The sequence below is a fragment of the Solea senegalensis genome, linkage group LG13, assembly GCF_019176455.1.
Source record: "Solea senegalensis isolate Sse05_10M linkage group LG13, IFAPA_SoseM_1, whole genome shotgun sequence".
NCBI lineage: Eukaryota > Metazoa > Chordata > Actinopteri > Pleuronectiformes > Soleidae > Solea > Solea senegalensis.
This window is the reverse complement of record NC_058033.1, coordinates 10,039,476-10,066,893: the sequence shown is the minus strand read 5'-3', so window position 1 is coordinate 10,066,893 and position 27,418 is coordinate 10,039,476. Positions and strand designations below refer to the sequence as shown.

Genomic DNA, 27,418 nt, shown 5'->3' with positions numbered 1-27,418 from the left:
TTTTACCCCTATTAACCAAAATCATCAAGGATTTGTGTTAGGAAATCTTCTTAAAGCTGCATTTGTAAAAATGTTTTTATAGAGAAAAAAAAAAAAAATGCTAATTTGGTCATGCTAACTCACAAACTGTCTGCACTAATGAGGAGCATAACGTTTTCCCCAGTGAAACACTAAGGTCATGAATTGCACTTTTGTGTTTTTTTTGTGTTTATTGAACACAATACATTTTCTTTCCCACAAAGAAGTTTACATTGACCACATTTCAAGTCCCAAAATCATGAGACATATGTCAATGTTACGACTCCGGCTCGTTATGGAAGGGGAAGCGAAGTAGATAACCAGATTTAAATAGGTTGTTCAAAAAATTCAATAGCGTTTTAATGAGGAGAATAGATCAGTATAACACAAAAAAAGAACAGGAGGAACTGATGGAGAAGGATGCTATTCAAAAATAAAAAAGGTACAGGAAACAAAATTAAAAGACAAAATAAGAATAGCACCCTTAAGTCTGACATATCCAGACAGTTCATATTTAAACTAAAACACAGGTTCAACACAAGTCACAAAATATAGCTAACAATTAATACAAATTCCCAACCCCAACACATCATATAAACAGCACCAACTGAGTGAATGTCAGCTACTGGTATTTATACAGGTGTGCCTGATGAGGAGGTGAGTGAGGATTGGTCAGGTGAGCTGGAACAGGGCAAACCAATCACGGTGGTAGAAGAGCGGGTCAACCGAGGGATGCAGGTGGTGGAAGAGAGTCAGGGGGGCAGGAACAGGAGCACCAATGGGGAAGGAGGGATGGCACACAGGAATCTGCATCATTCAAATCCACCAACACAGGAAAAGAAGCATAATGGCTCGGGCCATGTCCAGATTTTCAACCTTTGCCATCTTGTCCCAGTTAACAGTCAATATAGACACCGTAGTATTGCAACTGCTTCCATGTTTATCAGATTCAGACTTTACAAAATATAGAGTGTTGTGTGTTCACTCAGCAGCCTTTTTATTAGGTACACATGGCACCTAAGAAAGTGGTAGAAGTGGCACCCAGTGTGGACTTCTGCTCCAGTAGTGTAATCTGCTTCAAGGCACCACATGTTGTGCTTTCTGAGATGGTCCTGTTTGGATCAGCTCCAGTGTGTGCAGAACTCTGCTGCCAGGGTTCTCACTCGGACAAAACCTTGACACACACGCTGAAACATCTGCACTCGGCTTCTCCTCCTCTGCAACACGTCTCTCCATTCACTTTATCTCCACATTATCTTTATGACCTCCTACATGTCCACAGTCCCTCCCGGGAACCTGCGGTCTGCCGAACTCGGTCCCCTCTCCGTCCCCAACACCTGCAGGCAAAACTATGCATGCCCTAACTCTCTGGAACTCACTCCCTCTGGCTATTTGCCATGCAACAACTTTGGAGTCTTTTTAAATCAATGTTGGAGCAACAGGTTTTTGCTACCTGATTGTTTTTTGTTCTGGCTTGTGTTCTTTCTACTTGGTACAGCGACCTTGAGTTTTGTGAAACCATCTTCTCCCTCTGTGTCCTCCATATGAGGGTCACGGGGGGGCGCTGTGCCAATCTCAGCTGACATAGGGCGATAGGCGGGGTACAAACGGGACAGGTCACCAGTTCATCACATATCGAAGTTATCATTCATATCATTATTATTATTATTGTTATTATAATAAAATACACGTTCATTGGCTCGTGTTGCTTTGTCTTCCTTGTCCCAGTCCTGTTTCCCACCGCTCCATAAATAGAAACCCGTGGTCTCATCCTTCCTCCTCTGTGAGACTTACTGCAGCCTCTCAGTGGAGCCTGTTGCAGGCTCCTGCTCCACACTGACTCATTACATTTGTGTTTAAGCCTCTTTCTTTCATCTCTCTCTCGCTCCGCGTTCACTGATCCGACCGTCTACCCGTCAGTCAGTCATCTGTGTGAGGCTGAACGCTCACCGCCAATCTTCTTAAGACTCTAAAGAGCAATTGACACGATGACCCCCCTCTTCGTTGCTGTTGTGTCCTGTCTTTTCTCTTCTTCTCTTGTTTTAATCCATCTCACTTTTTTTTCTTCCATTATTTCTTACATTTCCTTCAGTCCGCCCACATCGTCATGACTTTATTGAGCACGTCTCTTTATTAAAAACAACATTCCCGCGAGAGTGTATCCTACACACGTTCCCTGTCTCTCTTGTCACTGTCACTTATCCACTCCATCCGTCTCCATGGTGACGGAGAAACTGATATGCACACCTCCCTCTGCGGAGATCCCTTTACATGGTGTGTTGTTCCAATTCTAATTCCACCTGTGCTCCAAAAGACATTACAAAATAATGATAACATTATTTATCTTGCACTTAATCCTTTAAATGGATTTACTTTAAAACTAAGGGGGGGAGATAGATTGTTTATAGATACTTTCCAAAGCTAATCATCTTGATTAAATAATTTGTTCTGGTAAATACATCTTAAAATAAAGTGTACAATATTATATCAAGTATTTGATCATGTTTCTATAGTAACACAACTGAGAAACCTAACAAATACTGTTGCACAAATATGCTTTTGTAGGGATTTATATTGTGAATTAGATTGTCATCTTTAAAAGTGGCTCCTCGTTTAGGGTAACACTCCTTTCCACTGGGAAACTTGACCCTAAACAATGAAATTGTGACGTTCAAACATACAGCACCAGGGGAACGTCGACGGTTCTAAATACAGTATCTTACACAGTGTACGCTGGTGTAGTGCATGAAGGTCATTGTTGGTTAAAATTAAACAACCATTGTTCCTTTACAGAAAATGCCAACGCAGATGATGATTTGTTATGTCCTAAAATATCCACTGGCTTCTGAACACACACACACACACACACACACACACACACACACACACACACACACACACACAGGTGACAGTTGTTTGGGTTCAAAAAGTCTTTCCTTTCCTGTTGGATTTGCTAAAAAAGTATATAATTTGTGGTGAAGCTGCCAATAGTCAAGTGGAAAGAAGACTGAGCTTGTGACGGATTAGGTCAAGGGCTGGGGTGCCACTGAGCAAGGTACTCAATCCAATCCCCATTCCTCATTGTTAATTGAACACTTTAAATTGACCCCAGCCACAGGTGGAGGGGGGGTCACATCTGGTGTATTCCTTATGTTGGTCCCTAAAGCCTGGATAAATGGGAGTCAGGAAGGGCATCTGGCATTAAAAAAAAAAATCTCTGCCAAATCAAATATGCGGAGCATCCGCTGTGGCGACCCCAAGAGAGGGAGAAGCAAAAGACCAAAAAAAAGAAAAAAAGAGTAAGAGTGAGAGGCAAAGGAAAGGTGGCAATGTGTGAGGCGAGGAGGAATAGGAATTGATGGCAATGAGATGGTGAGAGAAGAGAGAGAAGGACAAGGAGAGAGATCTGTGATTAAACTTCAATTCAGTTTTCTTTTTATATAATAATACACTAGAATTAATTTTCTCTTACTAAAGGATTTTTTTTTTTTATTCTCCCTTAAAACTACTAATAAGAATAAATTGAAAATATGCAGCCTCTGTGCATTAATATGTTTATTTACAGTATCACAAATCATTGTGGAAAAAACTGCATTTGACATTTTCTCCTCAAGGAGTAGTTCGTTCTGTTCTGACTCTCTGCTGCCCCACCCTGGCCATAGATGCACACTACATTTTACTCATGGACGTCTGATCTGTTCTCTGTGTTTTTGTGTGAATTTTTGTGCTACTATGTACATATTTTACATTTTAAACTAACTTTTTACTTGTAACTTTACATGTTTAGACCAGTACTTTTACTTGTACTTCAGTAAAATGTATGACCTGTCTCTATATCATGCACTCTAACTGATTTTTATGACTGTATATTTCTTGAGGTCGTTGTGGTTGTGAAGTTGTTTGTATGATGGAAAAAAAAATCTCAGTGTGACCTTCTGGTATAAACGTCTCATACTGCTTCTTTTTCTTTTCTTTCTCTTTCTCGCTCAGGTGTTTTAGCTGAAATCCAGATACCCCAAACGAGTATGGATGTGATCAAGGGTCAGATGGTGGTCCTGAGCGCGTCATACAACCCGGTACCAGGCAGTGACATGAGCACCAACACCATTTTGTGGAACTTTATCACCAACAGCCCCCAGCTGGTAAGGATTTCAAGGGGATATCTGCAATATCGATAAACTTGTGACTATTATGTGCGAGATTACAGTCAGAAAGGGTAAAACCCACGTCGCTAATCCTAGTTTTCTTACCTTTGCAGCAAGAAGAAGAGTTCTTTATTTAATATTATTTGTAATTGATGCTCTACTGGATATTATTTGATGTATGACACACGTGACAGTGGCTCTCCGTCTCTCTCCATCGTGCAGATCATCTCCTACACCAAGGGCTCCATAAGCGAGGGCAGCTCCCAGTTTAAGGGCCGCGTGGGTTTCACCACCACCATGCCCTCGCGCAACGTCTCTCTGTACATCAACAACACGGAAGAGGCCGACTCGGGACGTTACCTCTGCCAGATCATCATTCCCGACAAGCCCATCAACCCCGCTGAACTCACCCTGGATGTGAAGGGTGAGACTCACGAGTCTGTCACGCACAGTTTGTCGCGTTCGTGGTGAACGCTTTGTAAATCCTCTTCGTCGTCTCTCCTCTCTCTTCAGTCCCTCCTGCTGTTCCTAAGTGCTCTCTATCGGGGAAGCCAGTGCTGAAGGGCAACGTGACGCTGAGCTGCACATCCAGTTCTGGGAAACCCGTTCCTCTGTACAAGTGGAAGAAAACCAGCCCCACCTCTGAAGTCTTCTTTTCCCCCATGCTCAGTGAGTGACGCACACGAGCTAACGATGCCAAACCTGTCGTTTGGGTTCCTCCACAATGAGTCGTTAAAGTCAGGAGAATTTGCTGTCACTTCTTGATTGTGTCAACTCCATGTCACTTTTTAATGCTAGGTAATATAGTATAATACCATTATGAAAATACTTCAGTTACATCAATTACAGAGGCAAAATAATGAAAAATGTAATGATATATGCACAGTGTAAACACTGTGTAAGAAGAATATTGAACAACATTTAACACTAAACTAAAAACACTTAAAACTATCATTTCGGTTTCTTCATTTTAAATAGTTAATATAGTATAATATAGTATTTTAACATGCAGTACATTGTAAATTTGCTATAACTTCCACCATCTGACCCTTGATCACGTCCATCTCTGGTCTTCTAGATGAGAAGACGGGCACGCTGAAGTTGAGTAACCTGAGCAGCAACATGTCAGGGAAGTACATGTGTACAGCCAGTAACTCTGCCGGCTTGGAGAGCTGCATCATCAACCTGGAGATCGTCAGCCGTACGTAAAACCACGCGGCACTTTCACTCGCGGCCACAGTCGCGTGGGATCGCGTGCATGTAACCCTGCCGTGTGTTGTCTAATTACAGCCAACAGAGCGGGCGTGATCGCTGGTGCCACTGTGGGCTCCATAGTCGGCTTCCTCATACTCTTGCTCTGCATCTGCGGCTTTTTCCTGCTGAAGAGGCGGCGAGACAACGAGGACGACATGGCCAACGAAATCAAGTGAGTTTGTGTGGTTGAAACAAAAGCAATGACATCGCTGTGGTCACACAGGGTTTGCGCTGGTCAGTAGAGAGAATGCCCTAATGAAGAAAGGTCACGTTCCAGTGGGACTTGAACTCCTGTGATCCAGTGATTTAGACCAGTATTGGACAGTTATGATAGTGAATCAGCGAGTACGTAATACACTGATGATGAAGTACAAACCATTATCATCACGACGACTGGGCATAAATCAAGTCTGCATGTGCCCTTCACTTTCAGGGAGGATGCTCAGGCTCCAAAGCGTGTGTCCTGGGCTAAGAGCGGCATGGGCTCAGACATCATTTCCAAGAATGGCACCCTGTCGTCCATCGCCTCCAGCCCGCACCACAAAGAGCCCTCCCTCCACCACAACAACCTCCACCACCACCTGCAGCAGTACCCGCAGCGCCCGCCTTCAGACACCGCCTCCATCATCACGGCCACCGGCAGCATGGCCGGCTACCGGCCGTCCCGCCACCACGGAGCCTCCACGCCGACCCACTTCACGTTCAGCAACAACGCCATCCTACCCCGCGAGCAGCCGCTCCACTCCGAGTCCAACGGGGGCTCCCCTCCGCGGCCGGAGCGCTACGGCCAGCTGCCTCAGGCCCAGGTGCTGCCGCAGACCTACGGCCAGCCCCAGCTGCAGCTTCACGACGCTGCGTCCCCGCCGCCGCCGCTGCCCGCCTCTGGCGTGACGGCCTCGAACATTGTCCGCATGGGAGGAGTGCCCATCATGGTGCCTGCGCAGAACCAGGCCGGATCTCTGGTCTAGTGTTCACAAAACAATGCTGTTGACAAAAAAAAACACTTTTACTCTCTGAGGCTCAGACACTGATCTGCTTTTAAAGAAGGCAAACGCTTTAAAAATAAACTATTTAGCAGCGATTTACAGTAGATGAAAATGTCACGTTCAGACACGGTTTACTTGCTTTACTTATACTTTTATATTCATGTACTGCAACATACGTTCAGACATGTGCATAAACATGCTGTTTCTACTTTATTACTGCATTTCTTCTTATTATTACTATTATTTTTCATGTATCCTTTAAATGCCTGCCTGCAGTGCGAGTGATAAAAAGTGAACCGCAAGGGAATCATCGCTGGAGAACACAAACAGAACAACGTCTTAAAAGGAGGACTTTTGTAAGCACATTATATCTCTACTGTTCAGAGAGGTGACCGATCAAAGGGGATTCTGCAATGTTTAGGTTAACATATGAAGATCTATGTATAAAAAGTCAACGTTACATGTCTGATCAGGAAACTTTTGGGCATTGCAAAAAAAAACACAGTAAATCAGCTCCTGAAATGTCCTCAGACTCTTCTTCATTCTCCAAACAAAGATTGTACATAGATAGATATTTATTTTCTGTTCCATGTGTAACAGAGGCCCGCATATACGTGATCTCTTTATATAGAAAGAGATCTATTTTTACGTGATGCAGGAAGACGCTTTCATCCCGTGATCGTCTACTGCTCCAAGTCGTCCTTTAAGAGGTTTGGGATTGTTGGGTCTCATTAGCAGGTGATTAAATGCTAATGTTGTGGGGATTATGGCTCTATATCCTAAGATTTATATAATGCTGAAAGGTTATTATGGAATTATTGATCAAAGATGCCAAAAAATGAACATGTTATTATCATATAATATAATATAAATAATATAGTACGCCATAGGGTCTGACAATGTTTAGGATTAACTGCAACAGGAAGACACTTGCCTACCACTTCCTGTCATGAGAGGACGTAAATAGGGCTGCAACGAACAAGTCTTTTCTCGATGAATCGAGTATTATTTTGTCCATAAAAATGTAGGAACATGTAGATGTGTGTTAATGATTTTTTTTTGTCAAATGGAGCAAAGAAACCAGAAAATATTCACATTTAAGAAGCTGGAAAATCAGGAAGCTTGTATTAAAACAAAACAAAACCGATTCATCGATTCTCAAAGTAGTTGTTTCAGCCCTAGATGTAAATAAGCTCAAAACACTGCATATTAATTAATTTCAATGACTTTATCGCAGAGTCACTATGTATGTATGTATGTACTCACCTTTTTTTTTTTTTTTTTATTTCTTTCAAGTCACACAAATGTCTGTTTAGACACTGAAGGATCTCACTATCCATTCTGCTGTATCGTCATTACACTGGAGCATTTTTTTATTTTTATTTTTGGTTTTTAACGTGCACAAATCTTCTTTTACAGTTTTTGAGCACGTGTTGATTCGAGCTCGGCAAACGTAGCCGTGGTGTTGGTTGTGTATAGTTTGGAAAACGGCGTTCGCTTTACGCAGTAGGAATGTTCAAACGTGTTCAAGGCAAACCTTTATTTTTATACAGTCACGTATTTGAGCACAAGAGCCGACTTTATATAAAAACAGTATATGCTGTGTGTTGTATAATGTGGAGAAGTGTGGACCGTGGTGGATCGTATTACTGCTGTTGTACACATTTACAGATTAGTGTGGGGACGTGAATGTGCAGGATCCTCCATATTTATGTTCATGACCAATGCTTTGTATAATTATTTTCAATTAAAGTTCAAATGATCAGGCGTTTGTTTGTGTGTATGCATGTTTTCACCCCCCCCCAAATGTGTATTATAACTTAAAAATATAATTTAGAGTGGATTATCCAGGTTAGGGTTAGACAAAAGCAGGAAATGAATGATCTGAAATGAAAGGCCATGATCTGTCCCTCTAGTGGCCATAATGAGTCACAACAGGCAGGGTTAAAAACATTCAATCAATGCTGCTCCTGGATGTGATGTTAAGATTGCAGCAGCTCGGCCACCAGAGGGCAGCAGAGTCGCTCTGTTAGAAAACGACAGAGACAAAAAAAGGCACAATAAAGAAATCTGTGAGTGATGAACTTTCATCTGTAGCATTCATACTTAAACTTATGAAGTATATAATAATAAAAAATGGTAATTATTATAAAAATAATTTCAACATAGTTTCATGCATTAGAATCATCTAGCTACAGTTTAATTAATTAACACCTTTAACTCAGTGGGGAGGAGAATTAAGAATATATGACTTAATCAGAAACATGCCGACTTGAGTTTTATTTGAATATTTATCTTTCGACAGATTTATATCTCCATTTGTTGCCCAGATTTAAAGTTACGGTGAATAATGTGCACAATATGCAAAAAAGTGAGTCTGGTTGTCCAGAATTTATGGCCTAAAATTGAGGAATTGGAGTTATTTTTCTCCATAATTGCAGTTTATGATGGGAAAAACACCGTTACACCACTTTTTGTCCCCAGAAGTGATCATCTCTCATGTTTAGAATGATTCAGATGTACTTCCCCTTCTGTCAAACACCTGTTTTTACATAAGTTTCTCTGTAGTCACTTCAAACTGAATATGTACGATCGGGTATTAACCCTTAATCTGAGCCCCAGGTGCATCATTGGTAAATAGCCATGGGAGTAATACACAAGTCCTTATATGGACATCCTCAGGGGTGTGTGTGTGTGTGTTCATTATAGGTCATGTCTTCAGTAGTGATAATTGTCCGAAAGTCTCAAAATAGATGATATTTTGACGCATTTTCCAAATTGCATAAATAGTATTTTTTGCTCAGGTTTTATTTGTTTGTGAAAATGAAGATTGTACTCATTCACAAAATGTGTCAATCACGAACAAGGAAGCAACTTTTCTGCTCAATTCTTCATCTAAAACATCAAATTCTTTTATTGACTCATGATCTTTGACTAAATCTTGCAAAGTTGAGTCATTTTTTGAGTTATGTCGTGAATTGTTTTGAAGAAAGCACACGTGAACACACCACTCGGGCAGAACGTTTATTAGAATCTTGCGATTAGCGATGTAACATTCACGTACATGGCGCAAAGGAAGTCATAAATATGCCAATATGCAAATATGCACGCCTTTATTGGAATGAGCCTGTCTCACTGTGGGGATGATAAATCCAAGTAATACACATACTCTGCGTGTCTGAACAGGATGGAACACACAGAGGACGGTCCCTCTGGTGGCAGTAAATCGAAAAAAACCAACAACAAGAGAGTTTATATCAAGTATTCAGATACAAATAAGAAAAATTACTTTACAAAAATCAGAAGAGCACTGGATATCAGACGTTAAAAAGATAAACAAAAAGAAAAAGTAGCTTTGTAATGCACTGCACCCGTAATAGTTGTTCGTTGGTATTAACATGGCGCTACAGTACTAAGTTGGCAGAAAAAAGGTGCATGGCTTTTGTATTCAAATGAATTCTTTGAGCGTGTTTTGTTTGTTTTTTCGTCTGAAACATAAATCGCTGACCAATGATCGGCTGTGGTAATGAGGTCAGTCGATTGGTGAGAAAAAGACTTGGCAACACTGAAACTCTTGTTAGAAGAAACAAAAGAGAAAATGGAAAAGGGAAAAGAAAAGCAGTGATGACATCATATCCCTGTACCAAAGAGGTCTTGCGATCAGTAACAGCGTGTCATGCTCCGTTAGTGAAGTCCTTTAAAATGGGCAGCGATGGGCCCCCATTTTAGTGTTTAGACGGCGGCCATTTTGGGGTCTGGCCCTGAACTTGAATGTGTAGGAAAGGGTGGGGGGGGAGAAGAAGGTGAGCTCAGCAAAAGGCAGTAGTCGAGTAGTTGAGGTGAACACGATAATGTCGATGGTGAGGATCCATGGTTGATAATGATAAAAGGGGTCATGCAGCACGGGCCAGAGGTGAGAGGAGGGTCACTATAAGGCCCCTCGGCTGGAGGAGGAGGAGGACGCTCCGTCACACTGTGGCCACCGGCCCCGCACCAGTGCTTTAGGTGGGACACAAGACTGGAGGAGGAAACAGAGGAGGGTCATGTTACGTCTCTGTGGGATGAGACAAACATATTTAAAGTATAAAAACATCAGGCTAAAATCAAGAAATTCAATTTAAAAGCCTCCTGCACTGGGTATTAAAAGCAGTGTTTACCTTTCAGTATGTAGTCAGTTAGCAGTGTGGGAACCTTCTCACTGTCCTCCTTCATGGCATAAAGAACTAAGTGGTAAAGATAAAGATGAAAAAGGTGTCAGCTCTGGACATACACGTCTTTTTTTAAATAATAATAAAAAAAAAGATAAAACACTCACTTTTTGTGAGCATCTGCAGGTCGTCCACAGACGGAGGGGAGGCGTTCTTCTCATATGGAATAACTGTGTTCAGATACTGGAAGGAAACGTTTGGATGGTTTAACAGAAACATTTTGGGGGAGATTTAATAAGACAAGTGGGCTTATTTATGTAGAAATAAGTGATAGCACTTGGATGTAAAGCAATATTTCAACACTCACTCCACCAAATGTACACATATACAGTATATAGATATGTGCTTTAATAACTACTAAGCAGGGAGGACTGAGGAGTAAGAGCAGGCTGTCCACTGATAAGAGGGTTGGTGGGATGTTGAAATGAATCCTGGTGTGTGTGTGTGTGTGTGTGTGCTCTCAGTGAGTGATAGATATAGAAGCACTGCATGAAAGAGCGATCTGTAATGTGAAGCTCCTTGAATGGAAGTGCTACATAAAAACAGTGAATTGAGCATTTTGTCCTGCAATACATCCAGCACGGATTAAGCAAAACAAATAATAATGATAATACACTCCGCTAAACGCTGCTGTGGTGTGGATTTCTTTTTTTCCCCTCGGCTTAAGGTAAGCTGTTTCCTCCTGTTTTCAAACTGTAAACTAAGACAAGCTCCTGGAAGTAAAAGAATAGTTCCCAAAATGCTAAAAAAAACATCAACAAACTCTCTACATCAGTGTTTCTGAACAATGCAGGCCCTGTGGGCTCACTGCCATGTGTGTTTTATACCTGCCCCAACACACCTGTTTCAAATCAGTGGCTCATTAGCAGCAGCAGAGGGGTGCTCTACATTAATTATCATGAATCATTAATTAAAATGATGAAAATGCACTCAATAATCACTCTCCAAACTCTGATATTGTACATGAATGCATTACAATAAATGAATAAATAGCTCACAACTCTCAAAGACTTTATCTTTACATGGATCTACAGTAAATCTGGGTGGGTCAGTTTTAAAGCGTCCTAGATCAGAATGAAGGGCATAAAAAAGGCAGGCACCTTTCTCGCAGTGTATCATTCCCCAGCATTATTTCTCCCTCTATCAGCAGAGATCATGTTACAGTACACACTGTGTTTGTGACCTCAACCGCATACTGGACTGAGGCAGTGGTGTGAGTAAAGGTGGTGCAGCCGCCGCCGCAGCAGCAGCAGCAGCTGAGTTCGTGTTTTTTGGACCAAAACAGATGCAGCTCTACAAGATACAGTTATGCAATTTGTAAATCACATTTGTTTTGACAATATTTTGAAATATTTACCTGTTTGTCATTGCCTGTGCTTCCAAATGTCTGTCTGATGCCTGTCTGCAGGATGCTGGACAGTCCTTCCATGCTGAAACGCTGCAACGTTGAAGAACACAAACACAGACATACAGAGCATTATTACAGTGTAATGCTATCAGTCACTCAACAGAAGTAACAGAAGCTGCCACTGAATCAGAACAGTGTGTGGTTGGTAATTTCACTGAACAGAGAGAAATGTCGACTTAAATCTCTACATGATATTCCAATTTAATTCTCGAAATTTTCGAGATTAATCCACATATGCAGAGTTTAAATGTCGACATGTCCAGATTAACGTCTTCATGCGTGGCACTAATACTCGTAATAACCTTACAATTCTTACAAAAGTCCCTTTATCAAAACAACAGTCACAGTTATAAAAGTATCTTTGGCTGATTTGACTTGCTAAGGATTAACAGTTCCATATCTGTATTTCACCTTAAAACTTACAGCCAGCTATGGATTATGATTGGTTGGATGTTGTATCTTGCTTTTTATTTGTAACCTGTTCTGCTGAAGCATGTGCCAACTCTATCCTTGGCTTTTATTGCCTTTTTGTATTAAATTAAGATGTTTAAGTCAGATTTTGGTCTAGGCCATTTTGGACAATGCTATGCTTCCAACTTTGTGTCAACAGTTTGAGGAAGGCCCTTTTCTGGTCCAACATAATTGTCCCCCAGTGCACAGAGCAACTATAAACTATAAAGACATGGTTTGACTTTGAGTTCGGTTTGGAAGAACTTGACCGGCCCAGCACAGAACCCTGACCTCAACCCCATCGAGCACCTTCGGGATGAACTGTAACAGAGATTGTGAGCCAGGCCTTTCTCGTCCAACATTAGTGCCTGATCCCATAGATGATACATGTAGATAGTGCTTCTGCATCATTTGGTCATTACATTACATCAGTAATGCAGCCACAGGTATCCAGGATTTACCAACACTGCTGCTGTGATTTACAGTCCATTAGAGTCTCTCTGTGTTTCTGTATGAAGACAACAATGGGTCACCTGCACTTTAGGATCTTTCCTGGAAGACACTTTAGAAGCTAATGGACCTGAGAGCCATTACGCTAACAGTCAGTGGGAGGGAGTAGGAAGAATGAATAATGGAGGGCAGAAATAAGCATTTTTGCATCATTAACTCTGGTGTAGTGGCACAAATTTGTGGGAAATAATGAGTGAAAGGAGCAAAAAATTACAGCACATAGACAATAATCATTCACACGGAGAGCATTAACATCCACCACTGCCACTCACCTTGACAGGCATGCTCCCCGTTTTCTCCGTACGTCCTGTGGAGGTTGTGTTCCCCCCGTTCACGGGCTGCGTGCCTCCCCCCTGCAGGCTCATGGCTTTGTCCCGGCGCCTGCGCTTGCTGCTCGCTTGCTGCTCCTTCTGCCTGTTCTGCACCTCCATCAGGGCTGTGATGAACGTGTTCTTCACTTCCTTCTCAAACTCCAGCTCCTCGCGCCGGGCCAGCTGGCTCACCAGCTCCTCTGAGAACTCGCGGATGGTGGCCTCCACCCGGTGCAGCAGCTCCACCAGGGCTGAGCTGGGCATCAGGTCCAGGCCTGCAAGGAGGGACAAGCGTGGCTGTTATACTGCTAATGGTTTCATTTGTTCCACTAATGCTATTAATGTAATTATACACATATAATCACACTACTGTCAAGTCAGTACTGAAGCAATAATCTGTGACCAAACACAGCAGCTTTACTAGTTACCACTTACACAAGGCATAAGATGAGATGGCAGGTGTTACTTAGTTCCTATTGCTGCATCTTCACAATAAAAGCATTCATGTGATGAAAACACACAGACCTTTATCTTGAAATAGTCACAGGAAGTGCAATGAGTTCACTATTTATCACTCAAAATGTTAGCTTTAAACAAAGTTATTGTCTGCCCTCTGCTTATTATCTATAACACATTCATGAAGCTCTTTTTCCTACTCCACTATCCGAGGGTCCCGAAGAGGAGGGTCCATTGGGTCATCGAACCTCGGATTCAGGTGGAGTAGTTGTGGTTTTTGCCCAACCAGTCTACCTGTGAGTTCTGTGGGGAGTGCTCCAGGAGTATGGGGTACCAGACCCCTTGATAAGGCAGTAAGTTGTATTCATTTCCAGTGAGGGTTAGACTTTCACTGATTTCTAGACACAGCCAGGGCATTGAGGGAGTCCGGTTTGATGGACTCAGGATTGGGTCTCTGCTTTTTGCGGATGATGCAATCCTGTTTGCTTCATTGGACCGTGATCTTTAACTCTTGCTGGAGCAGTTTGCAGCCGAGTGTAAAGCGGCTAGGATGAGAATCAGCACCTCCAAATCCAAGACCATGGTCCTAAGCCGGAAAAGGGTGAAATGCCCTCTCCGTGTCAGGAGTGAGATCCTGCCCCAAGTGGAGGAGTTTAAGTATCTCAGGGTCTTGTTCACGAGTGAGGGAAGAATTGAACGGGAGATTGATAGGCGGATTGGTGCAGCGTCAGCAGTAATGTGGGCTCTGTATTGGTCTGTCTTGGTGAAGAAGAAGCTGAGCCAAAAGGCAAAGCTCGCAATTTACCGGTCAATCTACTTTCCTACCCTCACCTATGGTCACGAGCTGTGGGTAGTGACAGAAAGAACGAAATCTCTGATACAAGCAGCCAAAATGGGTTTCCTCCGCAGGGTGTCTGGGCTCTCCCTTAGTGATAGGGTGAGAAGCTTGGTCATCCACTACTCCTCTGCATCTGGCTGGGATGCCTCCAGGAACACCTGAGGAGTCCATCTCGAGATTCCCCTGGAAGAGCTGGACAAAGTGGCCGGGGAGGGGGAAGTCTGGGCTTCTCTGCTCAAGCTACTACCCCTACGACCCCACCTCAAATAAGGGGTAGAAGATGGATGGATGGATAATTAATAATAAATTCTTTTTGATGCCCATCCTATGGCAAATGTCTATCTCTGCTGTTTATAGGGAACTGGGGTCTGTCAGGAATGCTGCCAATCTCCAATCACATCCCGGACTAACTGGGAAAATAGTAGCAGTGAACAAAATGACTTATAAACATCTGCTACCTCCTACCTTCATAGGAGCAGTTGTTATTTGAGGCCTGCGACAGCTGCCTGATCTCCTCCAGCAGGGAGGGACTGGTCCTGGAGGAGCAGTGGCTGCTCTCCTCCTCATCCTCTTCCTCAGTCTCACCAGGGTCAGGAGAATTCTCCATCATCTCCACTATCTCCTCAATTACCTTAGGAGGGGAGGAGAGGGTGGAAGATGGAAGGACAGTCAGTAGACATTCATTCATTACTATCTCTTTATCAGTGGAGTGGAGCCTTTAAGAGCTTGAAGTGGACTTAGCACAGGCTCTGGCAGCCTGAGTTGGATCTTGGCATGTGTTCAAATGTCAGCCATATGTTCGAGCAACAGTCCAACCCTCCACTTGTCATGACAGAGTGTTGTCTTTTACATCTTGTAGAAGTAAACTCTTGGATGTCTCGAAACCTTTTACGTTTATTACTGATCTATTCGGTCGTACTGTGTAAAGCGATCCTTGTGTGCAGTGTGACTAAGTCAAGTGTTTCTGCCAACCTCAGAACAGGACAGGACAGATTGCTCTGTGATAGATAAACCCTTTCACAGGACTTTCCAGCCATTTACAGCGGATGATCAGACTTCCTAATGTGCAGTATTGCCCTTATAAATCACCCCCGTGTTTGTACAAAATCTCAAAAGGCTTTAGGGAGATTTCCACAAAGTTTGAGTTCCTTTTTAAAACCTTGCTGTTTTGTCTTGATGGCTCTGACCCTTAAGAATCTCCTTAAGTATACATTAAGTAGTAGCACATTAAGGGTTTTTGTGTCAGCCCCATACGCTCATACCTGATCAGCTGTGATAAGAGGGTCGTCATTCAGGCATTTGGTGTTGTCATTCTTCTCATTCATCTCCTCCTCATCTTTTTCATGGATCTGCAGAATATTGAGGGAAACATTAGAGCATTTAACCTTAAAAAAAACAAAATATAAGAAAAGGAGGCTAAAGATTCAAATGTGCTTTTCTGCAGAGGAATACTAAACTAAATTAAAATAAATTTTTGATCACTGTCTGGGAATGAGAGCGGAACTATTTGCATTATTAAACACTGTCTGTTCCAATCATCTACTCCCTTTGTGAAATCATTTCAGTAGTTAATACTCCACTAATTAACTCATTTGCAATAATTCTCCTCCATGTGGTTTAGACGGGTGCATTAAACTGTAACATAAAGTGGGTCACGGATTGGAAATGTTGCCAAGACTTTAAACTGAGGACACAAATCCATGTTAGACGGATTAAAGAAATGTTTAACAGATATTTACGGCGCCCGGCGGATGATCTCTATCCTCTGAAGATGAACCTAAATCACGTCGACGCTCCTCTGACATTAATCTAGCGACATCACCGCGTGGAAAGGTCAGCACGGCCAGTACTTTGCTTTACGACCAAACATCCACAAAATTAATGTCAATGCCGTTTCATAGTTTCTGCATTCTGTCACTCCAGTAAGGTCCAATATGGTCCACTTGACATTAATATTGTAATTCACCCGTGTCTGCTACAGAACACAGTTTGAGTTGAGAGAATTAAAAACACCTGGAGCTCAGCATCAGCAAAAGCAAAGGAGCCGTTTGAGCTTCAGGATGGTGGAGATAGCACAAATCCATCAGGAACTCTGTCCAGTGTCAGCTCTTTTCTGTCCCACTTTGTGTCTGGCAATGTCTGTGTGGATGTTTTATGCGTCTGTGGTGGTCAGCAACATTTGCCAGGAGAGTGGCCCGATGGTAACCAACAACAACAGCCAAAACAAAGTGATCCAGAGAACCCGGCCCAGTCTTAAGAATGGAGCTACAGTCGCAGGGAAGAGGGGTTATGTTGTGTTGTTCGTGCACCTGTTCAGCTCGAGACTGTTCTGAAAACCACAGGATGTCCTTTCCCTCTGTGATCATGGAGTTATAAAGTTCCTCCTTAATTACTGCTACCTGACTCTTTATTTAGTTTACCTTCAGGGATTAAGACTCATTTAATGTTAAATTGCTGTTTCGACACTGGTTCTGCACAGATTTTTCCATTAAATACTTGTGTATTTATAAGTGCTAGTATTGTTAAATGGGTAATAAACAGATTTCAACTGTTTCTGTGAGCACCCCTGTCGCAGTGGCCAAGAGAATGACTTACAACAAGCTTAGAGGGGATCCTGCCATCTCTCTAGTCGTGTACAGTATTTCCTGTTGACGGATTCCTGTGCAGATCAGTGAAGGTTTTTTTTGATAGAACAACAGTGAGACAGTTCAGAAAAAGTTCTGTCGTCTGTTATTTTGCTAAAACGATCCACATGAAATAAATAGGACAACTTCATGGATGGCCCCTTTCTACGTGCCATTCAGTCCCTGTATGGAAGGAGTGCGAGTCTGGTTTCGCGTATCCGGCCGTAAGTCAGAACTGTTCCTAATGAGGGCTGCACGTTGCCACCGATTTTGTTCATAACTTTTATGAACAGAAACTTATAGACGCAGGGGTGAGGTGGAGGGTGAGATGATTTGGTCCTCTTAGCTTCATCAAACCACAACCTCCGGCGGTTGCTGGGTAGGTTTGCAGCCGAGTGTGAAGAGGTTGGGATGAGGATCAGCACCTCCAAGTCCGAGGTCATGGTTCTCTGCTGGAAAAGGGGGGATTGCCCACTCCGGGTAGGGGGAGAAGTCCTGCCTCAAGGGGAGGAGTTTAAGTATCTTGGGGTCTCTTTCACGGATGAGGGAAGGATGGAGCGGGAGATCGACAGGCGGATTGGGACAATGTCTGCAGTGATGCGGTGTGGTGAAAAAGGAGCTAAGCCGAAAGGACAAAAATCTCGGTTTACCTCATCTATAGGCATGAACTTTGGGTAATAACCGAAAGAATAAGATTGCAAATACAGGCAGCTGAAATTAGCTTCCTCCGCAGGGGCGGGCTCAGATTGGAACTGCTGCTCCTCCACGTCGAGAGGAGCCAGCCTGAGGTAGTTTGGGCATCTGGTTAGGATGCATGTCCTTCTGGGAGGAGACCCCAGGGCCGACCCAGGACATACTGGAGGGATTATATCACTCAGCCTGGCCTGGGAACGCCTTGGAAACCCCCCCAGAGGAGCTGGTAGAGGTGGCTAAGGAGAGGAGTGTCTGGGCTTCTTTGCTAAGGCTGCTGCGCCCGGTTCCCACCCCTATGGCCTGTATTGTTTTACATTATTACACATTTTATTACATAATTGCATATATTATTACATGTAGTATACTTTTATATATTATATATATACACGTTTAAATATAGGAGAGCTAAGTGTGGTATAATCTCACAACAAGCGTCTTACTCTGGAAAGAAAACGTCTGCTCTGGCCTTGAGCAGCCTAAATGTGGCCTGGACTGTGAAGTACCTGCTGTCTGGTTATATGTGACAGCCAATTAAAGGAGGGAAGGGGGGGGGAAAGAAGATGTCTGCTGAACAGCCGAGTGGTCAAGGCCGGCCAGGCGTGTCTTAGAGTGTCAGCATGTGATTAAGGCTCGGAGAGAACGACGCGGGTTTGCTGCTTCAGCACGAAAAACAAAGCGCTCATGGTTCTGGTCTCATTTGCAGAGCCATCGTCACAAATTTGTCTCATAGTGCTTAACAACCTTTAAGGTGAGGTGAGGAAAAACTACCCCAAAAAAACCAGAAGAAGAGTAACCAGTAATCACGTGTTTACATAGTATAATACAGCTTGTCAGCAAAGAAAAATCAGGTTTATAATACATGTAGCTTAGGTTACAATAAAAAATCAAAAATGAATTTATAGATGTATAGATCTAAAGCACGTAGAAAGAAGTGGGTGACTTGTACCTCCTGGTCAGAAAGGTTGCCGTTGAGTCCCTCAGAGTCTGGGCCGTCCCAAGTGGAGATGTAGTTATCAGTTAGAGCGTCCCACACACTGTAAAAAATACACACAAACATACACTTAACTACCGATATTTAAAAAAAAAAAAAAAGTACAAATTCAGAGAAAGCACAATATTTGGCCTTAGCATTGAAGGATTTTTAGATGATAAGCTTTTAACGATGTAGTTAGACAGTTATATAACATCATTAGAGCAGATTCTGCTGTGTTGTTATGTGTGCCTGCATATAAGAAAGCAGTTTGCCCAGCCCTGTCTTCAGCAGCCTGCAACTAAGTCAATATTTCAGTGCACTGAGTCAATGATGACGCTCAATGTACAGAGCTGGAGGCTGCGGAGCAACAATGCGCAACAGAAAGAACAAAAAAGAAAGAAAAGAAGCATGGCTTACTACTTGTTAAAAGGTGTCCTTAGCAGAGAGTTAGATAAAGCTTCTCACATCATTGTGCCACTTGTCTTTAGACGCAGGGAAGCGCACGTCTGTCTGCGCAGCAGTGACACACACACAGACACAAACTGAGACGAGAAGTCTCCTTTGTCTGGGAGGCTTTTGTGTTTCCTCCTGCTGATTCCAGGCCGAGGTTGGCTCAGGCCCGCTGCCCTGCTCACAGTGGCACTGCCCACACCCGCTCACACAGAGGACGCCATTCAGCTCGCTGCTTACCTCATCAGACGTGACTGTGGGCCATGGATGTGAGCAAGCAGCACAAACACTAGGCTAACAAGTTTCAATACACACGAAACTAAGAAATAACAATGTAGTAAAATGGTATACATGATCATTTAACTGCTATGTTATCCTCGATGTTTTGTTTTGTAACTACTTTGCATTCAGTGGAAGGTGGTGGATAACAATTGTTTGTTTGCTCTTCTGTTTTGACTTGTTTTCTTCAGCATGGAGCAATTTAAACAGTTGGAATGAAATGACCTTTGTCTGTGAGCTGCCTTTTCGAATCCTTGGGTTTAGTATTTTTGGCCCGTTCCTTGAACTAGTAACCAGAAGTAACCGTATTTGGAAGAGTAGGGAAGGTTGAACCTGACTGAGAGAATCTAAAATCCATTCATTATCTATTAGGATCATCATTTTTGAGGAAATCATGTTACGGCTAAAACATGCTATAGCATGTTTGTGGATTTAAATACTAACCAGTTAAGTCATCCACAGATGGTATTTCAAGAGAATCCAAGTTTACATAGACTTTAACAACATAACCATAGACTACATCCTTTTTTATGCAGCCTATGGTTTAGAGATAAGTAGTTTAACAGTTTATATTAGTTAAGGCTGAACTGAAAGCTGTTGAATCATGTCATTCTTAAAGGCTCAGCACACCTGTGCAACTGTCACTGGTTCTCACTCATTAGACATCTGATTAGGTTACAGCTGACCACTGTACCTTTGACCATCAAAGGTACAGTGTGTAAAATCTAGGGTACAATTATTTTTATTTGGCAGAAATGAAGATAAGAGAATAGAAATATGTAATGTTTTACGTTTTTAAGTCTACAATTACCTGATTGTATGAATTGTTATTTTTCATCACACCAGGACGAGCTTCTTGCATTTATATCAGCTCTACGGAGGTTGCCGATTCAGACCACAATGTTTTTAGCCAATGTAAACATCTTTACAGCTACAGAATGGGGAACACAACTTTAAAAAATCCAAAAACTAGCGAGTGAGACCATTAACTCCTCAGGAAGGTTTACTGATGTTATAAATCGAGTGCAAATTAGGCTACATTTCCAGAGAATTTCCAACCAGTGGAGTTGCACCCTGGTGGCTAATTCCATCCTAATTCCAGGACTTCACTTTTCAAAGCAGAATGAGTCACTGGCCTGTGCTACACTAAGCAGCAGTTGGTGGAGTTATAAATAGCAGTGCAGGATTCCTAGTTTTTAAAATCTTTGGTTTTTAATTTCAGAGATAGTGATGAGACCTCAGTAACGAGGTAAAGAAATATGATAAATGTGTTATAGTCAAATTTACTAGAAGGCATTATGGTCATCACATGAATATATCACCACAGTACAAACAACAACACATGAACAGCACATGCTGCGTGCGTGATATAGAGGCAATGTTTGGTCAAGCTCCATTTTACAAAGCTGTCCTGCTGCGTTCGCTGGCCTTCAGCCACTGAAGAGAATCATCTCTGCCTCATCTCCACTCACTGCTCCACTCACTCATGTTCTCCGGGTTTAAGCTGAAATGAGTTTGAGATTTAATGTTGTTGTTTGTTCTGCGTGGAGATGCAGACTTTGTTATTTAAAATCCAGGCTTCAATGAACGGACACTGTATGTTTTCCTGTAATCAGCATCAGTCGGATCCCTCTATTAATAGCGGATCGCATTCTGTGTGTGTGTGTGTGTGTGTGTGTACAACACACCTGATGCAGATGAACAGCTCGTCAAGCTCTGCAGAAGCCTGATAATGAGCTGTTCATCTGAATCAGGTGTGTTGGGAAACACTGGTATAATAAACCTGGTCCTCACATTCTATCAGGTTAAGACTTGGTTTTTGGGTAAGCGTTAGAAATGGGTTAAGGTTAGGCATTTAGTTGTGGTGGTTAAGGATGGGGTAAGGGGCTAGCGTGTGTGCTCTTGTATTTGCTGCCTATTAAGAACCTTTTCTGGCATAAACACTGACCTTGTCAGGACGAGTAGTCCACATGGAGACCAAAACCTGGCCCTAATATGGCAGAACCCCAAGTTTAGAGCTATGATTTGAGTTGTGCTTAGGTTAAGGTTAACTGTTGATAGTTAAGGTTAGCAAAAAAGGCCTTGGTTAGGCCGAATAACGATTTAGTCACACAGACTGGACTGTTGAGAATTGTGATGGATTGTGCTGAAAAAAAGAAGGAACAATGAGTCATTGTTCCAGGAACAAAGACTCCAGGAAAGATTGGAACACATGGTTTTTGGACTGGACTATATCTATTCTGTTCCTTTATGTGTGCCATAACACGTCAGGTTAAGGCATTTGGTTTTTTTTATTATGCAGATTAGTGTGGTACAAACTCCCCCACCCACAGACATGTGTGAGTGTGTGTCACACTGTGTTCGTCATTAGCACAGGCTCATATTTACCAGCCAATTTCATGTTGTCTGCAAAAAACAAAACATGTGATGCTTTCTCTCCTCACACTCTTCTTAATGGGCTACTTAATGAGCTATTTTTAGCCTTTTCTATTCATACCCAAAGTGTGTCGACGCCTGCGTTTCAAAAACGAATAAATAAATAACTCAATAAAAGAACACGTAGGATAAGCGGCGAATAGGACGGCAGAGGCAGAAGCTCCGAGCCAAATCCGACTGAGGTGCACGAAGCTGCACACTGAATAATTCAGCGTGCAGGTCAGCTGGTGAGGGTGGGGCCAGGCTGCTGATTGGTTAGTTGTGTGTGATGTCTGCAGCCTGCCTGTGTACATAAGCTGGCTTTTGTCATGTATGTCATGCTGGGCAGCTGAGCCACTGTTTTGGCCCCGAGTTTGTGCTGTAATGAGCGAGAATGCATACGTGTGATTAACATAAAGAGCCGAAAGATTAGCTTCTGCTCCGTGTGCTCGCACGGTCTGCCTGTGGTGTTTCATGATGTCACTTTGTGCTCCTTTTATTAGCCACGGTATTTGGAATTTTTCTTGCAATTCTTGTCATCTTCTCTCGGCTATAGGTGTCCCCACAGAGGATCATCTCCCTCCATGTTGCCTCTATCCCTTGTAGGGCTGAAACAATTACTAAATGAATCATTTATTAATTGATTACTAAATTAATCGTCAACTATTTTGATTATCAGTCATTATTATCAGTATTTTGAGTGTTGTCTGGTTTCTTCCTCTTTCCTTTTCCTTTCTCTAAATCATTTTAAAAGTGAATTCTTTTGGTTCGTGGACAACTGAGAATATCATCATTTGATATATAAATATTTTTTCAACATTTTCTGACATTTTATGGGCCAAACAATTACTCAGTGAACCTACGACTATGAAAATAATCGTTAGTTGCAGCCTTAATCCCTTGAGATATATGTTGTTTTCCTACTGAATTCTCGTATGTATTCACTGGTACGTTACCTGCAAATATGACTAGGGAGGAGCACTCCATTTGCAGCTTCACACACACTTTAGCGTCACACAAAATCAACAGTGCGGACTCACTCTTCATCCTGCAGCTGCTCCTCATCCTCCTGGTTGTGTGACTGATTGCGTATCGGTGCCAGAACCTCCGTCTTGGTGTTGTAGTTGTGGAAGCAGACGTTGAGCTTCTCGTCAAACTCGTTGACCAGATCCTCCATCGACTTGAAGCTCATCATCTCGGAGAAGTTCTCCAACTCGGAGAACTCTTCCCGGGTGATGGAGGCCAGTGGGACGGTGGTGGAGGTGGTGGAGTAGGAGGAGTGATCCGGGGACGGATGGTCCAGCTCATCCATGCGACACGGCCGGAGATCCTCAAACTCTTCATCCAAACACACCAGCGGGGCTTCCATGATTTCCCCTGACAGGTTAGTGTCCGAGCCCTGAGTGGAACAGAGTGGCAGCAAGAGTGTTAGAAGCAAATAGAACCCATGTGTGAAGTCTAATCAGCATTTACTTGATTGGACAATGACACTGCTGCAGCAAATGTCCACATAAATCAAAGCACAAAAAAGTCTTTTGTGATTTGAATTGATCCCCATTTGCTCGATTCCCGGAGGAATTTATCTGCCGTCTCCTAAATCACACCAACATCACCTCATCTGGAATGGCACCATCTTGTCTAGACAAAGAGGAGCTGCAAGTAAATGAGCCAGAAGGGGACCAGGTCCCACAGGGAGCACAACTACTTGGCTTAACTAGTAAAGCACAGTTAATTAAGTACTGCTATTGGGAATTAAGTGATGAGGTGACCAAGATTGTGGGACATGAAACTGCAGGAAAATTTGTCACCATGTGTCACATTAATTCGTAATCCAGGTCAATGGTTTCTTTATGGGAATAGACTTTTAATGGATGTATTTATTTTAATCTTCACTCAATTTCATCGGATGCGTAAATGCAAGCGCGTATGTCGGATTTAAACGTGGACACAGCTGAATAGAAAAATATAAAACCTGACAAAAACACAACAAGGAGGCCCAGGGAGTTGTACTTTTATTGAGTATCTGATATTTTATAACTTCCCCTGGGTATTTAGCTATTCAGTCCAATAATCCAGCTTGCTTAACTGTGGGGGAAAATAAAGCAGTGTAATCAAACTTTAGCTTTATCAGTTTGTCTAAGTCTGTAAAAATTATGTATTTTACAAGAATACTTCATAATAAATAATAAAACAAGTGATGAAATATGCACACATGATTATTATGTTTGTAAAAGTTATGGCAAGTTTAAAAAATAACATTGAAGTGTCTCCCAGAAAATTCTTAATGTTTTATACAAAAACCAGGATGTTTGTGTTCCTATGTTCACAACATTAAAACCTTTTTTGTACTGAATAATAATCATAATATATAGTTATTACTTAAAATAATAACATAATAGGTCACACGTTGTTGCAGGGGCTAGCATTTTTGCCTCACAGCAAGAAGGTCACTGGTTTGAATCCCAGTAAGACCCCGTTCTCCCTGTGTACTCAAGGAACCTGAGTGTCTTAGTTTGGTCAGTTGGGGGAAAAAATAGTCAAAAGTTTTGAGAATTTACATTTACGATGATATTTCACGTCATTTCAAAATAAAAGGTTTTGTTTAGATATGGATCATTAACTAGTTCAGAAAATTAACATGTTTATGATGCATAATGAATCCATTAATAGAGAAATATACAGAAATAACACATTATAACTTGATATTAAGTGGCAGGATGCATGCAATTGACTGTGGAGGGCGCAAGTTTCAGACCTCTGATCATAGGTGTGAGTGTGAAAGTTTGTTCTTCTTTGTGTACTGGCCCCTCACCCTGTGTCTGCCAGGATTGGCTCCACAAGCACCATGTAGAGGATAAAACTGTAGGAAATTAATTAATTACGAATTGAGACCACAGAATAAATTTAAACTCCTAATTCAGATTGAACACTCATCAAACCAGGACATAGATACATATCAATTGCTGATTATAATGACTCAGTAAACAGTTCTCGTGGACATATGTACACAGTTTGTTGACAATCAAATTAACTTTCCATTCACAGACATGTAATATAGTGAGAGAAAGCTAATTACACCAACTGTAGACTGATTATAAAGTTCAGTTTCAGATTTTAAAATGCTTCCTCATTAGCGGGCAAAAGACCTTCAGCGATTGAAAAACAAACAATATCAAATTTCATAAATCAGAAAGTAAAGGGTGCAGTCACTGGCGCGCTCAGTGCTGCAGTCAGTTTTAAAGACAAATTCAGCTTTCTGACGCAGTGTAATTACACTAGTGAGGCCTGAGTTTCATGGCCTGCGTGTTTGCTGGACCATGGCCTGGTGTACAGTAAGTGCAGTGGAGTCCATTTCCAAACAAGCTTGTGCAAGCCTCTCTTCCTCTCCTCAGCGTCAACACACAGCAGAGTGCTGCTCTGTCTGTCTGCAGCAACCGGATATTGTTTTTCACGATCATTACTGGCCCTTCTCTTCTCTAAGTGACTGTGTATGTTGAATGCAACTCACTATTAGCCTCACACGCAGATTTTCTAATCCGGTTACGTAATTAAATGAATTATCCTCTCATCCCTTCCCTTCACGTGGCAGTGACTGACAAGCGCCGTGTCAGTCACTGCCACGTTCAGGTCGTTTGGTGTTAAATGTGAACGTGGAAATGTAAGAAAGTGACTGTCACCTTGCCACGGGGGGTGGGGGGGACACTCTGCTGATGTACTGCTGCTGCTTGAACATTTGGCAAGGACAGAAATGTCCTGACAGCACAGACTCTCGTCCTTCTGCTTACTGATGAGTCTATTTAGAAAGCTTGAGATGCAACTATTTGCAATATAATTCTCCACTGGACCACTGTTGTTTTCATTCATCGTGTACTGCTTTGTCCTATGCACATGAGGGTCACGTGGGGGCGGAGCCAATCCCAGTTGACATCAGGCAAAAGGCGGGGTTACACCGTGGACAGGTGTATCAAACACACAGACATGAACAACCATTGACTCTCACCTTTAATTACTTTTTCTCAGCCATGTCACCAACAGCATTTTCATGAAATGTGAACATATTTAACAATTATCACATTTGAATGAAAATATCAAATTTGGAGGGACAAGATAATTGAGGAAATAACAGATTTATCAATAATAAAACATAAAAATCATAAGTTGCCGCTCTAGTGTGTGTGAGTGCTTTCTTTTTAGACCTCAACCAGGATACAGGTATGACAGAGAAGCCAATCACAGCTCATTAGAGCTCCACTGCACATTTGTATTTTGTATTTATTCTTTCTATCGAACCAGGGTTAAATATTTTTGGATTATCAGCACATGGTATTTCCCGTTCTGTGTGTCAGGAACAGGTATGTAAATAGGATGCTCGCATCTGTTATCGCCATTGTCTGACTCATTGTCCCACAGCAGGTATGAATTGATATTTACTGCATAAAGCGGGAGAAAAAATAACTGTAAATTCATTCTTTTTCTTTTTGTTTTGGTCCCACACAAATATAAGTGAAGCCATTTTCACTCAAATCAATAACATCCAGGCGTCCGAGGCTGAAATCAAAAATCATCCTCTCAGCAAGTGCATGTCATCAGCTCATCAGAGGAAGGGGGGAGAGAAAAAAAGAGGAGAGTGGGGGAGGGAGAGGAGAGCTGTGAGGATGGAGAGGATGGAGGAGGAAACCATGGTTACAAGGCAAGAACGGGGGGAAAATGATGCAGAGAGAGGTCAGGAGCATGGACACATGAAAGGTGACAGTAAGACCGTCAGAGGACAGATTACCTGCTGTGTTTGTTGTGGTTCGCTGCTGCTGGGATTTAAGACGGAGCAGCTTCTCTAGACGAGCACGGGCTGAATACGAGCCGCCTTCTTCCCTCGAGCAGCAGCAGCAGCAGTCACATTCATTCCAGAGCGAAATGGACGAAGGTGTCAAAGTCCAGAATAGACCAAAGATGGCAGCGTGGCTCGAGCTCCGCTCTGTGTCCCTTCCCTCACCCGTGTTAGCCCACAGCCGCCCGTGTCCGTCCTCCCACAGCCCGTTGTTTTCAATCAATAGGCGATCAGCCTCGCTCGGGATGCGCATGCGCGGAGCCACAGCCAGGCCTCTGACGACATCAGCCCACCACCCCTCTCCTCTCCACTCCTCCTCCCTGCCTCCTTTCTTCCCTCTCTATCTTCTCCTTCTCCCTTTGTCCTTGCCTCCTCCCTCCCTCTCTACCTCCCACCCTTCCTTGAACACATTAAGGCCCCCAGTATTTATGAGGAGAAGCAGGAGGAGGGGTTTTTTGGGGGGGCAAGGTAGTGCATACTTTTAAATGAACTGGCACTGGAGTCACCAGCTACCATGAAGATTCATCACTCTGCCACACACCTGAATGGAGTAATAATAATAATAATAATAATAA

General features: G+C 42.6%; 2 protein-coding genes across 3 annotated transcripts in view; one reads left to right on the top strand and one right to left on the bottom strand.

The window, feature by feature from the left end:
• Positions 1-8,170, top strand: part of esama (endothelial cell adhesion molecule a) — a 43,162-nt gene extending 34,992 nt beyond the window's left edge. The window contains exons 2-7 of the mRNA XM_044042940.1: positions 4,009-4,160; positions 4,386-4,587; positions 4,677-4,832; positions 5,242-5,364; positions 5,454-5,589; positions 5,851-8,170. Coding sequence (XP_043898875.1) covers positions 4,009-4,160; positions 4,386-4,587; positions 4,677-4,832; positions 5,242-5,364; positions 5,454-5,589; positions 5,851-6,385 — 1,304 coding nt within the window. The 3' untranslated portion in view covers positions 6,386-8,170. The remainder of the gene's footprint in view (positions 1-4,008; positions 4,161-4,385; positions 4,588-4,676; positions 4,833-5,241; positions 5,365-5,453; positions 5,590-5,850) is intronic.
• Positions 8,171-9,414: 1,244 nt separating this feature from the next.
• On the bottom strand, positions 9,415-27,101 carry fez1 (fasciculation and elongation protein zeta 1 (zygin I)). Of its 2 annotated transcripts, none has more exons than XM_044042766.1 (10): positions 26,796-27,101; positions 23,059-23,417; positions 18,848-18,935; positions 15,847-15,933; positions 15,050-15,215; positions 13,252-13,565; positions 11,969-12,049; positions 10,719-10,794; positions 10,561-10,626; positions 9,415-10,457 (listed from the first exon to the last, which is right to left on the bottom strand). In XM_044042766.1, exons 2-10 carry the CDS (start codon positions 23,385-23,387, stop codon positions 10,450-10,452), a joined length of 1,215 nt encoding a protein of 404 aa, XP_043898701.1. In that variant the 5' UTR covers positions 23,388-23,417; positions 26,796-27,101; the 3' UTR covers positions 9,415-10,449. The 2 variants fall into 2 exon arrangements, with proteins under 2 accessions (XP_043898701.1, XP_043898700.1); XM_044042765.1 differs by having other exon boundaries at positions 9,415-10,421.
• Between the last annotated feature and the right edge of the window lie 317 nt (positions 27,102-27,418).